The sequence below is a fragment of the Pseudozyma hubeiensis genome (assembly GCF_000403515.1).
Source record: "Pseudozyma hubeiensis SY62 DNA, scaffold: PHS20, whole genome shotgun sequence".
NCBI lineage: Eukaryota > Fungi > Basidiomycota > Ustilaginomycetes > Ustilaginales > Ustilaginaceae > Pseudozyma > Pseudozyma hubeiensis.
Genome location: NW_012133802.1, coordinates 324,537 through 339,036, shown reverse-complemented (window position 1 = coordinate 339,036; position 14,500 = coordinate 324,537). Strand labels below are relative to the sequence as shown.

Sequence of the window (14,500 nt, the reverse complement as noted above, 5' to 3'; positions counted from 1 at the left end):
TTTTTTTTTTTTTTTACCCGAGCTGTCCATGAACATCCGCTCCTCCCCGAGCCGTGCTTTATCTTGCGTGTGCCGTGTCGCACCGCGGGCTATGGCAAACATGCGTCCCTTGTCCCGATGGGCAGCTGCGTGCACCATATTGGTCCGACACCGCATCATCAATCTCGCAGGTGGCCCACTCTGGAGATCATCGATTTTTTTAATGCTATCAATTTCACGCGACGATGAAGAAGACGGCGTGAAAGGTGTGTCGGAAAAACCCTGGTATGCCTTGGGTCGATGCCGCCGTGTGCCTTGTGTAGGACTCCGGAGAAACGAAGCCATCTATCCGGACTCGCTTGCGGTGCTTGCTTCTGCAAAGGAGATTGCGTTTCATGCGATCCAGTGCAACGGGTGTCGCTTGTTCCATTGTGCTGTCGAGGGTTGACGTGACTGAGATAGAAGCAAGCCTCGAGACCATCAACTTGTCATTCGCAAAAGGTATAAGAACCGAAGACGTTGGTGGTCATAGTCCACTCCCTCGTTCTTCACCTCAACCCAAAGCCCGCTCCTCATACCTTTGTCCTCTTCCCCTCCTCAAGCGCAAGTCTTCCGGCCCTCGGGAGAGAAATCTGTCCTGCATCTCATCAGCTTCTCCCAACGACTGCACTATGTCCACCATGTCAGAATACACTCTGCCATCAGCGGAGGTTCTCAAGCACGCCTCGTCCGCCTCCACTCTGCCATCAGCAGAGATCTTCAAACACCTCTCGCCCGCCTCGATCTCCGAGGTATCCAAAATCGTCTCTCAAAAAGTATCGGTCGAAACGGTCTACTTCTTCCCCATCGCCTTCATCACGCTCCTCTTCATCCTCTACTTCCTCGCCAACCTCCTGCACAATCTTGTCCTCCCGCGCTGCATCGGCTATCGAAGATGGTCCAGCGTCAAACCGGAACATCGACGAACCATGGTGATCTACATCCTGCAGATCGTGCTGACCACGGTTGCGCTCATCCTGCAGCTGTGCGTATCTGCGCTGCTCAAGAACGAATTTTCCGTTTGGAGGTTGAACGTGCTTCGAGCGTCGGCATGTCTCATCGCAGCGCTGTACCTGTACGAGCTGATCTACCGGTACCGAATGACGTATCCGATGATCTCGCACCACATGATCACGTGCTTCGCCATGTCGCTTTCGCTCGTCATGCTCGAACGTCAGCAAGACCCGAGCTTCGCCATCACCGGATTGCTGTGGATCTTCCAGGCAACGACGGAACAGACCGTGTTCGTAGCGCTCTTCCTGTATCGACTCGAAGCACCGGTTAAGGTTCTCCGACCGCTCTTCCGTGCTAGTGCGGTGCAGAGCCTGGTGTTCAAGTTCGCCAGCATCGGCGGAACGGTCTGGGTGTGGGTCAAGTACCAGAGGCACTCGCAGGGTGAGCTGGCGAGGGCGTGGGATGGCCTGTACTGGGTGTGCACCATCGGATTGGCTTTCTGCCAGGTGTGGGGCGCGTGGGTGGTCTGGAGCATGGGCGACTCGTTGGAGAAGAGGTACGAGAAGAAGAGGGTGGCGCAGGAGGAGAAGGACCTGAAGCAGTTCACCGCTGTCCTTGCCAGCAAGATCGAGACACGCGGCGTATGCAGTGGCGAGACGAGTCAGGGTTCGAGTAGGACCCCGAGCAGTCAATTTGAGGATTTGGAAAAGGCAGACTTCGAGGTCCAGGCGAGCAAGGTGCAAGTTCAAAAGAGCCGTAGAGGCTACTACTAAGGGCGAAGGGCGATGCACAAATGGATACGATAGAGCTCCTTTTCAATCCTTGTTTACATATACAGTGTGGTTCATCGCATGTTTCATCGTTCACTGCTGTTCATCTTGCCACGGGTTTCAATGTCACCACATATTCTTGCAACTTAACCCAGCGACCATCTCGATGGTCATCATCAACTGACTCCCAAGGACGACAGATGATGACGCCTGGAAAGTTTGTAATTGTTACACCTAAACGGAACTCATCGTATAGGAAAACAAAAATCCCTGATCGTACGAGATGTGACCGGCCCGCCGATAGTGGGACACACAGGTGGAATGCACGCGGGTTGTGGCATGCGGTGCATTTCTGTCCGAAAAAGGGTTTGGGAAACACACGGGAGAGAGAGACAGGCACAGAGGCCCGTTCCACATGCAGCCGACCAAGGCACGAATGTGTCAATTCCACAAAGAGACACACATTCACACACACGCTGATTCTTCAAGACCGTCCATCATCCTTTTGCTTCCCTCAATATCGCGCAATCATCCGTCATCCCTCGATAGCATTCTACGATCAGGCATTGGCATCTGGCTTGGATCTTGAAAGGCACTTTAGCGTCGAGCTCAACAGTTGCGAAACGGACGAGGCTTTCAGGGCAGACTTGAATTCAAGCGTCGATCCGCACCGTTCGCTGGACTTTGCTGTCGAGGCTTTCATCGGCGTTCACGTCTTCACATCCTACTCGAGTTTCCAGGCATCGCTCCTCAGCACGATCTGCGCCCATCCGCACAACCACACCAAACCATGTCCAACGCACCAGGGGCCAGCACGGCCGAATTCGGTCAACCCCTGCGAAAATTCAAGCTTGTCTTCCTCGGCGAGCAGTCCGTCGGCAAAACCTCGCTCATCACACGCTTCATGTACGACACCTTTGACAACACATACCAGGCCACCATCGGGATCGACTTCCTCTCGAAAACCATGTACCTCGAAGACCGAACGGTACGATTGCAACTGTGGGATACAGCGGGACAGGAGCGATTCCGATCGTTGATCCCATCGTATATCCGCGATTCGTCGGTAGCGGTGGTGGTGTACGACATCACCAACAGGGCGTCGTTCCAGAACACGTCAAAGTGGGTCGACGACGTGAGGGCGGAGAGGGGCAACGATGTCATCATCGTGCTGGTGGGCAACAAGACGGATTTGAGCGACAAGAGGTAAGAGCATACGGCACGACTTCTCTTCTCTGCTTCGATCCGATCATGTACTGACTTTTTCATTCACTTTGGCGATGGATGGCAGACAAGTGACAACAGAAGAAGCGGAGAAAAAGGCACAAGAGTTCAACGTCATGTTCATCGAGACTTCGGCAAAAGCGGGGCACAACGTCAAGGTGCTCTTCAAGAAGATCGCGCAGGCGTTGCCCGGTATGGACAAGGATGCGGATGCTGCCAACGGCGGCGCTGCTGCCAACAAGAGTGAGTATTTCGTCGCTCAGAAAAGGAAGCGATCTTGGACCAGTTGTTGTACGGGACAATCGGCCGACTGACTTGTGAACTTGCTCTCGAAAAACAGATATCGATGTAACTGCTGCGCCGGCGCAAACGACCATGGAGGACGGATCTTCTTGCAAGTGCTGAATTTCGATGATCAACAGAGTGGTGTTTCTTCTGTTGTACAGTTGAACAATGTCATCGTATATCTTGTCAAGAGAATGTGGCAGCGTGGGCGACTATCTTGATCTTGCTGTCAATACTGTTCTTGTTTGCACGGGCTCATAACTCGGCGTAGCATCTTTTGCAGACCGCTTTGGCCGATCCCTGTTCACCACGTTGATACAGCGATCGGCCATCATGCTTGATAGTTCGAGTTGTGTCGAGCTTGAGACTGCTGCCCGCGCTGAAAAAGCGTGGAGCTGTGAGAACTGAAGCGACTTTCACGCAAACGTGTGTGTGCGGCCGTGCGTGCTTTCACGCCTTTTTCCAATCTGAGAGCCCAAAAATACATGGCACCTCACCAGTCTCCGTGCTTGAGCCGCCGCTGGTTCTTCTCCACACAAATTCGCACTCAATCAACTTTAATCGTCATCGGCTGATCCGCAACGGCGCCTTGTGGTGTGTGTGAACTTACCCCGCACCGCTCTTTGCCTGTCCCTCCTCCCTCTTCTTCTCATCATCATCATTGATTGATCGCAGTCTAGCCTGATATCCATCATCATCAACACGCTCAGGCTGTGACGCATCTACCATCGAAGCATCGAACGCAGCACAGCATAGTCATTAGCACAGCGCTGCGTCGCTCAAATCGCCATCATGGACAGCCTCGATCTGCCCACCCACCAGCTCATCCTCGACGGCTTGGCCCTCAACCTCGCCGAGGACATCGCAAACGTCCCTTCGGCCAGATCCAAGGTGCGCTCCGTGTTTGCCCAGTCCGCAACCACGAGCAAGGTCACCACCGGTTCCAAGCTCTTCCTCTCCGCCTCGGCCGCTAGGACCCAGATCAGCCTGGCACTCTTTGCCTCCTCCATCTCCTCGGCCTCTCGATCCACCGAGCACACCACCGACATCAAGAACGATGAGCACCTCGGCCCCGTCCTCGACGATCTCGAGCACCTGCTTCGACAGCTCACCCTCGTCGACTTTGACCACGAGATGAGCTGGTCCGACCACTCGCTCCCCGATCAGCTCGCCTTTGCTCTCGTCTCGAGCTTCCTCCGCGTCTCCATCAACGCCCCTCAGCACCGCGCTCGCTGTGTTGCTGCCATCCTTGACCTCACCGCCAAGCTCAGCGACGCGCTCGGTGCCACTGCCGGCGATGCGCACACCGTCGTCGTCAAGCTCGTCCCTCTCTTCAATGGTCTCTACAGAGCCATCGCTTCCACTTCCTTTGCCTGGAAGCTGCAAGAGTTTGCTCGCCTCGCCGATACCCTTAACCCCATCATAGGCTCGGTGCAGACCGTCAGAAGGCTCAACGAGGTCCTTTTGCTGCTGGACGACCAATTCGACATCCGCCAGCAGGCCGTGCGTGCAACTCGCCGAGCACCCAAAGTGGCCACCGTCAGACCCACCGACGACCAGTCGGAAGCCAGCGTCGACACCTTCTTCTCTGGTGACGAAGACGAGGATGCCGACATTGTCGGACCCGAAGGCGGATTCACGTTCGCCGACAACGATCCCTCGGCCCAGGATGCGCAGGATTTCCGCATCTCTTTCCTCGCCAGGTACCGTTTGTCTGGCGTCCCTCTTTCCGGCCACTATGTGCTGCTGTCCTCGATCGATATCCTCGACACTACCTTGGCCCAAGCCCTCGCCGTCAATGCGCGCCCTCCCATCAAGGACTTCTCCGACTTCCAAAAGACCGGCCTGGATCTCGATCGCATCGATCCAAGTCGCCAGTCGCAGGCTGACCGCTTCGACCTCGATGCCGACGATACGCACGACGATGCCGAGCATACCACCAGCCGCGCCATCCTTGCTCCTGGCGCGACCAAGAAGGCCTGGAACTCGCTGCTCCGCTACTCGATCGACTCGAATTTCTCCAAGTCGACCTCGACAGCCTCGGCTGTCAATGGTCACGCCAAATCCGCCAGCAACGGCTCGGCTCCACAAGCTAACGGTAATGGCGGCATCCTTGCCTCTGTGCCTCTGATCGGATCGCTCACTTCCAGCACCGACAAGTCGGCCGCCTTCGGCGAAGTCGTCTCTGCTCAACGCGAGAAGAACACGCTGCATGAGCTCGACGACACCCTCTACGCGGTCCTCCGAGCTAGCAACAAGGGCTTCCACGACATTCAGCGTTTCCTGCTCAGCGAAGGGCTCAGAAGCCTCGAGGTGCTTCCCGAGCTCCACGTTCCCGAGATCCTCGCCGAGTCCCTCAAGCTCTCCGCCCTCTGCTCTGTTGCTCGTAGCCTCGCTGGCGGCGAGAACGTCGACAACAATGTCTTTGTTCGCATCCGCTCGCTGCTCAGCGAGAGCGCCCCGATCTACGACCCTCGTGTCCAGGGCGCTGCCCTTCAGAGTGTCGGCGTGCTTGTGCGCAACAACAGCGCGCTGGCTTTGCCCATGACCCGCGTCCTCCGCCACTTTGTCACTTCGCCTATCCCCATCTTCCTGCCCAATGCTCATGGTGCCAGCTCTCCTGTGCTGCTCGCAGCAGCTCGCTGTCTCGCCTCGTGCGTCACCATCGCCCCCGGCGACGACCTGGTCGTCTCGACCATGTACAATCTGCTCAACTATCTTGGAAGAGACACTCCCGGTGGTCTCGGCGTCGGCGGTGTCGCTGGTAGCGGTGTTTCCGTTCGAAGTGGCGCTTCGCGCGCTGTCACTTCGCGGGACCAGGTCAACGGTATCTCCATGTCCGGCTCGCAGGCCAACATCTCGGCCCGCTCCGAGGACCAGAGGAGGCTCATCAACCTCAGCACCATCACCGTCATCTCGCGCCTCGCACTCGAGGTCGGCAAGCCCGACGTCACCACGCTCACCATCTCGATGCTCCTCCAGCGTCTTCGCAATGCCGACGTCTCCGCGGAAGCCGCCATCCTCGATAACGTCGTGCCTCTGGCACTTGCTGGTCCGCGCAGCGCCTACATCGATGTCGTCAGAGCCCTCTCTGCCGTCTCGAGGAGCGCGCTTACTGGTGGTGCCAACCGTCGTGCGGCTGTCGCTGTTGAGTCCGCTCAGCTCAAGCTGGCTCGCGGTCTTGGTCGTCTCGACGAACGCGACGAGCGCGATTCGGCGTCGTCGGACGAGAACGAAGCCACCGGCGGCCGCAAGGAGATCTTCCTCGTCGAGCTGCTTCAGCTCTTCGCCGAGAAGGGCATGCAGCTGCAGACGGTCGCTTCTTCCGGCAAGAGCAGCGCAGAGGAGCTCGCCGAGCTCAACACGGATCTCGCCACTCTTCTTCCAGCCATCGCGGCGGTTCTGGAGCACAAGGATATTCAGCCCGAGGTGCAGCCCACCACCGAGATGGTGTCGCTCTTCCGCAACATGTGGTTCCTCTCGGTCTTGTTCGGCTTTGCTTCGCCGAACAACATTCGTGCCAGCGTTACTGCTGACGGTAACGCCGTGTCGCGACCCTCGTCGGCTGCCGAGGCGCAGGCCGAGATCGTCGGCAAGGCGCTCAGCTCCATCTCGCTCAAGACGCCCACCCTGGTGCCCGAGTCTGCGCACAACTACCTCGAGAGCGATCTCGAGTACAACTCGGTGCTCAAGCGCGAGTTCTCGAACCAGACGCTCGACTCGCAGCGCAAGGCGCTCAGCGCGGTCATCCCTACGCATGCCTCGGACGTGCGCTCGTTCAGCTATGCTCAAGTCACGTTCCTGTCCACCATCTACGACCTCGAATGCCTGCGCAGCCGGATGGGAAGACCCTCGATGGTGCTATCGTACTTCACGAATGAGGGTCTCAACAGCAGCGCGCTGGTGGGAGCTATGCAGGCCATCGCCGACAAGGTAATAGATTTCTTCATTCGCGATCTCGGTACGCAGGTCAATAGGCACCTGTTGGATCCACGCGTTGCGAACGAGGTCAAGAGCCTCATGCTGGGTTGTTGCCATCGCGTGGCGAAGGTGCGTCAGGTCTCGCAGAGCATCCTCAACAAGTTAATTTACGCGCTGCCGTCGCTGCTGTGCGATCAGGATGTGGTGACAACCATGCTCGAGATCCTTACGCTTCTTCGCGACGGCTGCGAGGCCGAATACAAGGACGAGTTTGCTCCACAGTATCGGTACGTGTCGGAGCGCGCCAACATCGAGTTCGACCTATCCGACTCGTATACGCAGAGGAACGAGATCCTCTCGCAGTTCCTCGCCAAGTCGCGCGAGTACCTCTCGCTCATTCTGGCGCTGGCGCCGTTGGAGCTGCAGGGCATCTTGGAGCGATACCTCGGCACGTTTGACGACTCGATCCTGCCGGACCGCAGCGAGCTCGGCAAGAGTGTTGCGCTCGAGTATGCGCGTAGCATGCCTGTTTCGGCTCGCAAAGAGCGTGCGCTGCCCAACTCAGGCGGTTGGCGATCCGACGCCAGCAGCTCGTTCATCGGCGAGCTTTCGGCCAAGAGCACGTACCTGGGCGAGATGACCGGTATCCACCTGGCGCTTACCAAGGGTCTGGTGGAGCTGTCGGAGGATCCTACCAACACCATGTCGCCTGCAAGCGTGGCCGAGTGCCGTGAACAGCTGGCAGCTCTGTCCAATGAGGTGGGCTCCAAACGCAAGGTGCTTCCGCTGGCCGAGCTTCGTCGACTGCTCTACCGCACCGCTGCGCTCGTGGTTGCGCTGCCGGAGCCGGACTACGAGCTTCTGCACTTTATCGTCTCGATCCCCTTCCTCGTCTTCACGCCCGAGGCCATCTCGACGGCTTGCTCGGTATGGACGTGGGTGATCGGTGCTCGACCCGAAGTCGAGACCAAGATCATGGTCGAGCTCACCATCGGCTGGGCCATGACGGCAAAGGCTCGCAAGGGTATCTTCTCGTCGGGTTTGACCACCAAGCATCCCTTCCTGCGAAAGACCGAGATGGGCGCGTTCAACCGCGAAGAGATCACCGCCGAGCAGGAGCAGGCGACGCGTCTGTTCACGCCGCACCTTTCGCTCATTCACCTGATCTCGAGCAGGTTCCAGGCGTTCCGGTACCGCGACCCTACCATGGTGCTTGCGCTGGTTCGACTGCTGCAGCACTCGGGAGCTGCTGTGGACCGCATGAGTACGCACCCTCTGTCGCGAGAAGCCAGATTCACGCTGCTCAACTTTGGCTTCCGCCTGATCCAGACGAGCCAGCTCGAAGGCTTGGTCGAGCATCACTTGCGCGAGGCGCTGTACAGGCTCGGGTACGGCTGGTTCAGCAGCACGGCGCAGTGGTCGTTTGGTGGCAACCGTTTGCAGCTGAGCGCCGACATGCAGGTGCTGCAGGAGACGCTCGAGCTGCTGCAGCGCGATGTGGTGCGTGCCGATCAGCACGTGACGAGCTTCCCGCCGACGCTGTCTTCGGTCCGCATGCCCGGGGGGTTGACGCTGCAGGAGGCGACCAGGTCGTTTGCGGAGAAGAAGAGGCTGCTGCAGCTGCTGGTGGAGAACGAGGTGTCGAGGCTGTCCGTTTGGGCTAACCCGCTGAACAACAGCAGCAGGGGAAGCGACTTTGTGGGCGCGTTGAGCAAGTCGATGACCGAGACGAGCTGGGGCGGGTTCGTCGAGTCCGCTTGGCGCATCAGTCCGGTGGTTGCGGTTCAGCTGGGATCGAGATTCCAATCCAAGGCGCTCAAGGGTGCGCTGGGACGACTGATCCGAAGTCAGCCGTACAAGGTGGTGGAAGACCCGGCTGCGCTCAAGTATCTGCTAGAAGACCATCTCAAGCTGGCCAAGAAGGAGTCCTGCGATTTGAAGTGGCTGCAGTACTGGGCAGCCGTCTCGCCCGTGGAAGCGATCGACCTTTTCCAGCCGGAGTACGAGAACCACCCGCTGGTGCTGCAGTACGCCATGCGCTCGCTCGAACAGCACCCGGTCGAGCTCACCTTCTTCTACGTCCCCCAGGTGGTGCAAGCCCTCCGCACCGACGAGTACGGCTACGTGGAGCAGTTCATCTTCGAGACGTCCAAGATCTCGCAGCTCTTCTGCCACCAGATTATCTGGAACATGAAGGCCAACTCGTACAAGGACGACAACGCCGAAGAGGAGGACCCGATGAAGCCCACGCTTGACCGGATGGTGGACAACATCGTTTCGGCGCTCTCGGGTGAGGCGCAGGACTTCTACGAGCGCGAGTTTGGATTCTTCAACGAGGTGACGTCGATCTCGGGCAAGCTGAAGCCGTACATCAAGAAGAGCAAGCCGGAGAAGAAGGCCAAGATCGACGAGGAGATGGCCAAGATCAAGGTGGATCCGGGCGTGTACCTGCCGTCGAACGCCGATGGTGTGGTGGTGGATCTGGATAGGAAGTCCGGTAGGCCGTTGCAGAGTCATGCGAAAGCGCCGTTCATGGCGACGTTCAAGGTCCACCGCGAGATTGTCAAGCCCGGTGATGAGGGGGATGAGAATACGCCGGCCAAGAAGACGGGCGTGGATGTTTGGCAGGCGGCGATCTTCAAGGTCGGCGACGACTGTCGACAGGACGTGCTGGCGTTGCAGGTGATCGCCATGTTCAAGAACGTCTACACCACGGTGGGTATCGATCTGTACCTCAATCCATACCGAGTTACGGCTACGGGTCCGGGATGCGGTGTGATCGACGTCGTACCCAACGCCACCTCGCGTGACGAGATGGGTCGGGCCAAGATCAACCACCTGCTTACGTTCTTCATCGGCAAGTACGGAAATCCGGATTCGATCGCCTTCCAACGCGCCCGCATGAACTTCATCCAATCCATGGCCGCCTACTCGGTCGTCTGCCACATCCTCCAGATCCGCGATCGACACAACGGCAACATGATGATCGACGGAGACGGACATCTGGTGCACATCGACTTTGGTTTCCTCTTCGACATCGGTCCCGGTGGAATGCGCTTCGAACCGTACAGCTTCAAACTCAGCCACGAGATGATCGACGTCATGGGTGGACCGGGAAGTCAAGGTTTCAGGATGTTCGAAGAGTTGGTCGTGAAAGCGTTTTTGGCGTGCAGACCGTACTGCGCAGAGATTGTCGATACGTGCAAGCTGATGTTGGGTACCGAGTTGCCGAGTTTCAAGGGTATGCCGACGATCGACCGGTTGAAGGACAGGTTCAAGCCCGAGTTGGGGGAGCGGGAGGCGGCGGAGCATGCAAGGTGGTTGGTCAAGGATGCGTATGGTAACAGGAGGGCGGTGCTGTACGACAAGCTGCAGGAGGTCACCAATGATATTCCCTTCGCTAGGTGACGGAAGGGGTTGACTCCTCTTCGCATCTTGCCAGCTGTCACACATTTTTCCGCAATCATCTCTTTTTTGGTGTCTCCCTCCGACCATTGTGTCGCCTTTCGGGTCTGCAAAAAGCAAGCTGCTTGTGTTTGAGGTCTGATCACCCAAGCACGACACTCGTACTTCACTGAAGATCCGACCTTCCACAACCCAGCTGTGCCTCTGCGACATCGTCCCCCTCGTTCTCCATCGATAGCTCTCATCCGCCAATCCAAACCCCACCTCGCATCGCCCAGCGAACGCACACACGCTACCAACACACACTCGGACCATCCAACCGGCCCACTCCCACAACCCTTTCACGACCAAGACCTTTGAACTTGATAATGCAATAAAACAATTCCGATTCCTCAACAACAAATAATCCAAGCAATGTGAAAACGAAAGCAACAAAATGTCCTAGTGAGTCTTGAAGATTACTGTGCAGGGTTTGCCCAGCCGTAGGTCTGGAAGCCACCGCATGGGTTGGGCAGGTTGGTGTAAAAGTTGCGGACGTTGCCGCCCTTTCCTGGGTTGGGCATGGTGCCAGCCTGAAGCAAGTCCACGTACGAGTAGAGCTGCATGAGGTTGTCAGACAAGGCGAGCACCTGCGTGGTGGACGAGTTGGCCTTGAAATTCCAAAAGATGGAGCCTGCCGACCAACCGTAGGTGGCGAGCTGCATCTGGAGGTAGGTCTTCGAGTAGCTCGCCGAGCCGACGTTCTGAATCGCTGAGAACTCGCCCATGAGGATGGGAATGCCAAGAGAGTTGCCTGCAGAGCCGTACTCGCAAACCGAGGTCTGGATCTGGTCCGCACTGGGCTCCGGCGTGCTGAACCAGCCCGGGTAAGGGTGGTCCTCGTAGATGAGCATGTTGGGGTTCTTTCCGCTGATGAAAGGTCTCCAGGTGTTCATCTTGTCCGTGACGGAGCCGGGCGCGAAACCGTTGTGGAAAGTCATGGGGATTCCGGCCTGGACGCAGGCCTGGTAGCTGCGTTCGTAAAAGCTTTGGGTGGTCTGGAAGCGAGTTTGATTGATCGTGTTCCAACCGTTGTCGATGAGGATGCGAGGCTCATTGACGACACCAATGGCGTTGATGATGGAGCTGAGGTTGCTGCCGGTAGCCCAAGAGAGGACGTTCTTGACAAAGGTATCGGAGCGATCCTGGTTGGCTTGAGTGAACCACTGAATGTTGGTGGTGTTGTGGCCCGAGGACTGATCGCCGTTCTGAGAACCAGGCATGGCGTGGAGATCGAGCATGACGTACATTCCGCGGTCGTAGCACCACTGAAGCATCTTGTCCAGCTGGTTCTGGTACACGGTCATGTCGTTGTAGTACGGCTCGCCGGAAACGGTGGGGATAAAGGCCCAGAAGGGAATGGGGATACGGACAATGTTGATACCGCTGTTTTGCAGCGTGTCCATGTCGGCCTCGGTGACCCAGGTATTTTGATGCTGCTGAAGGACGGAAGCGGCGTTGTTGCCAAGGTTCTGGGTGAAGCTCCACTCATCCCAGGCGTTTGCACCGCCCTGTTGAACCATCCAATCCTCGAGTTGCCATCGCTCGAGAACGAGCCATGAGCCGAGACTGACACCGAAGGCTTTTGTGTTGACGTCTGTCCAGCTGTATTTGGGGAAGGGTGTGATCTTGGGAGGAGCGGGCGCGGTGGAAGTACCACTGCCTTGGTTGTTGTTGTTGGAGGACGAGGAGGAGGATCCGGTGGAGGAGCCTGCGTTGTTGTTGCTGCCGCTGTTGGAGGAGAGGTTCTTGTCATTGGACTTGTGTGATTGAGAGACACCGACGCCGGCACCTACACCCGCGGCGACGAGGAGGAGCAAGACGAGGAGACCGAAGAGGATGGGTCTACGTCGGATGAAGCCGGCACGCTTCTTGGCTGGGAGACCGCCCTCGAGAGTGGCGGCGTTGGCGGCGGGGTTGTAGCCCTGGCCGCGTCGACCGGTGTATTGGTGAAGGGCCTCGGGGCCGGCAATGCCAGCAGCGGCGTCCTTCTCAAAGTAGTAGGTGCTGGATCGGTGACCGGCGCCTGCTTCGTCCGAGGGCAGTAGCGCCTGTGCTTGAGGGGTGAGTGCCCCCTCGCGGTCGTACTTGTCAAGGTGGCTGCTGACGACCGAGTATCGACCCATGCTTCCTGGAGTATCGGGACGGAGGGTCTGAAACTCGGTGTACTCGCCAGGAGGAGAGAAGGTGGGAGTCATGGGGTCTGGACTGTAGTAGCCTGGGTTCGGCGTTGTTTGTGACGATCGTTTCGGCATGATGGTTGGCTTATTTTAAGCAAGAACTCGGTATTCCAAACTGATGGTTCTTTCCTTTCGAGTAACGGGATGCGACTTGTGTTAGCGTAGAGGATAGACCAAACGAAAGCAGTCGACTGTGTTGAATTGTACCAAGCAAGATGCGAAGCTGAGTGCGCTTTTTGTAGGGAGAATACGCCTCAGATCGTCAGTGTAAAGGAAGAGAGAAGGTGCAAGGCAATGGAGTGGGGACGAATGCGATGTAGTAGAATGAGGGAAGGGTAAAGACGGGAAGGAGGGAAAGCGAATGAAGACGAGGGTAGGAGGGATAGATGAAGGAGGAACAAGGTAGGTGCAAGGGGGATGTAGCACAAGCACAAACGAGCCCAGCTTGACTCTTTTGCTGTTGGCAGGTCACCTAGTGAGTGGCACTCACACTCGAAACCGACGCAGGGACGGAGGTGAACCGTTGGTTGGGCGACGCAAGACAGGCTTGGCTGGGCGTCGAAGCACGAGGAGCGGCAGGCTTCTGTGCCGCTAGAAAGGCGCACTGTGACAGGGGCAACGGTTCCTCCAAGTTTGCACACGCTCGCACAAAGCGGCAGCGTGGGGGGGCCGTTTCAGAAAAACCCAAGCGGAAAAACAAAGCCGTGACGGCGAATCCAACGGAGCCGGAGGAGCGGCGCCTCTCTCAAAACACCAGCAGGCCTAAGCGAGTCTGCCTGCCTCGTCTCGCAGTTCCGATGAACTGAGCCGCCGAGCGATCGCACCGCGTGATTTGAGGAATCTTGCTGATTTTCTGAATATTCGAATTTCATTACACTTTTAGCAAACGAGGCGAGCCGGCTTGCATCAGAACGCCCCTATTGAGCACCAACATGATACTGTAGTACTGTACACTGTACAGCACACTGCACAAGCACTTGCGCGAACTCGAGCTCACAGCTTGACGGTGAGGTGATAGTAATACCTCGCACCAAGGGGGAGGATTAGGACACTGGATGAACAAAGTAACTGCGCGATTCCCAAGCTGGCGGTAAGCGAGATCGTCGTGGGCGAGTCGAGCAGCGATCAGCGGAAAATCTTGTGTCGATCGAAGCGAATGGCCGCGACAGTCTCAGTCTCTGGTTGAAACAAGCACAGCTCGCGACCCTATTTTTTTTTTTTTTCCCACGATGCCATCACGTTGACGGCGCCAAGTCCAGAGGAGAGGAACGCGGGATCTCGACATGAAGCTACTGCACTGCAGCCTGTACAGGCCTGCATCCTTCTGCAAGCCTCTCTGCCGTCGCCTTGCACTGCATCAATTACTGTAGGTGATGAGGACAACGACCAGGATGCGACCACAAACAAGGACCTTGTCTAATTGAATGCAGTCGGTGCCTGCATGGAGGCCAAGTTTCCGTTGGAACAAGCATACCTTGCACTTGGTTCCGGCTTGGCTGCGGCTTGTTCTTTGGCAATGTTCCAGTCATGTTGGGAAATGGCGAGCTCGAATAGATCGGGTATGCAGGTCCAGATGGTGAGACGGCCGATGATTCTCGTCAGCCTTCCCCCCGCCTCTCGCATGCAGAGCGAAGCCCTAAACAAAGCTCGATGGCAGGATGATGCACTCCTGCAGCGATTGGGTCAGCACAACAGCAAACACTG

The 14,500-nt window shown here is 57.4% G+C and overlaps 4 protein-coding genes across 4 annotated transcripts in view; 3 read left to right on the top strand and 1 right to left on the bottom strand.

Moving 5' to 3' along the window:
- PHSY_001874 (hypothetical protein) overlaps nt 1–1,745 on the top strand; it is a gene marked incomplete at both ends in the record, with an annotated part of 2,985 nt that extends 1,240 nt beyond the window's left edge. The window contains one exon of the mRNA XM_012332500.1: nt 303–1,745. Coding sequence (XP_012187890.1) covers nt 303–1,745 — 1,443 coding nt within the window. The remainder of the gene's footprint in view (nt 1–302) is intronic.
- Nucleotides 1,746–2,532: 787 nt separating this feature from the next.
- Nucleotides 2,533–3,371, top strand: PHSY_001873 (GTP-binding protein; the record flags this gene model as incomplete). Its single annotated transcript, XM_012332499.1, has 3 exons — nt 2,533–2,948; nt 3,034–3,209; nt 3,307–3,371. The coding sequence occupies 3 exons, from the start codon at nt 2,533–2,535 to the stop codon at nt 3,369–3,371; spliced, it is 657 nt and encodes a 218-aa protein (XP_012187889.1).
- Nucleotides 3,372–4,043: 672 nt separating this feature from the next.
- On the top strand, nt 4,044–10,580 carry PHSY_001872 (hypothetical protein; the record flags this gene model as incomplete). Its single annotated transcript, XM_012332498.1, has 1 exon — nt 4,044–10,580. The coding sequence occupies one exon, from the start codon at nt 4,044–4,046 to the stop codon at nt 10,578–10,580; it is 6,537 nt and encodes a 2,178-aa protein (XP_012187888.1).
- A 455-nt stretch (nt 10,581–11,035) lies between these two features.
- Nucleotides 11,036–12,871, bottom strand: PHSY_001871 (exo-beta-1,3-glucanase; the record flags this gene model as incomplete). The annotated part of the gene is made up of 1 exon (XM_012332497.1): nt 11,036–12,871. One exon carries the CDS (start codon nt 12,869–12,871, stop codon nt 11,036–11,038), a length of 1,836 nt encoding a protein of 611 aa, XP_012187887.1.
- Between the last annotated feature and the right edge of the window lie 1,629 nt (nt 12,872–14,500).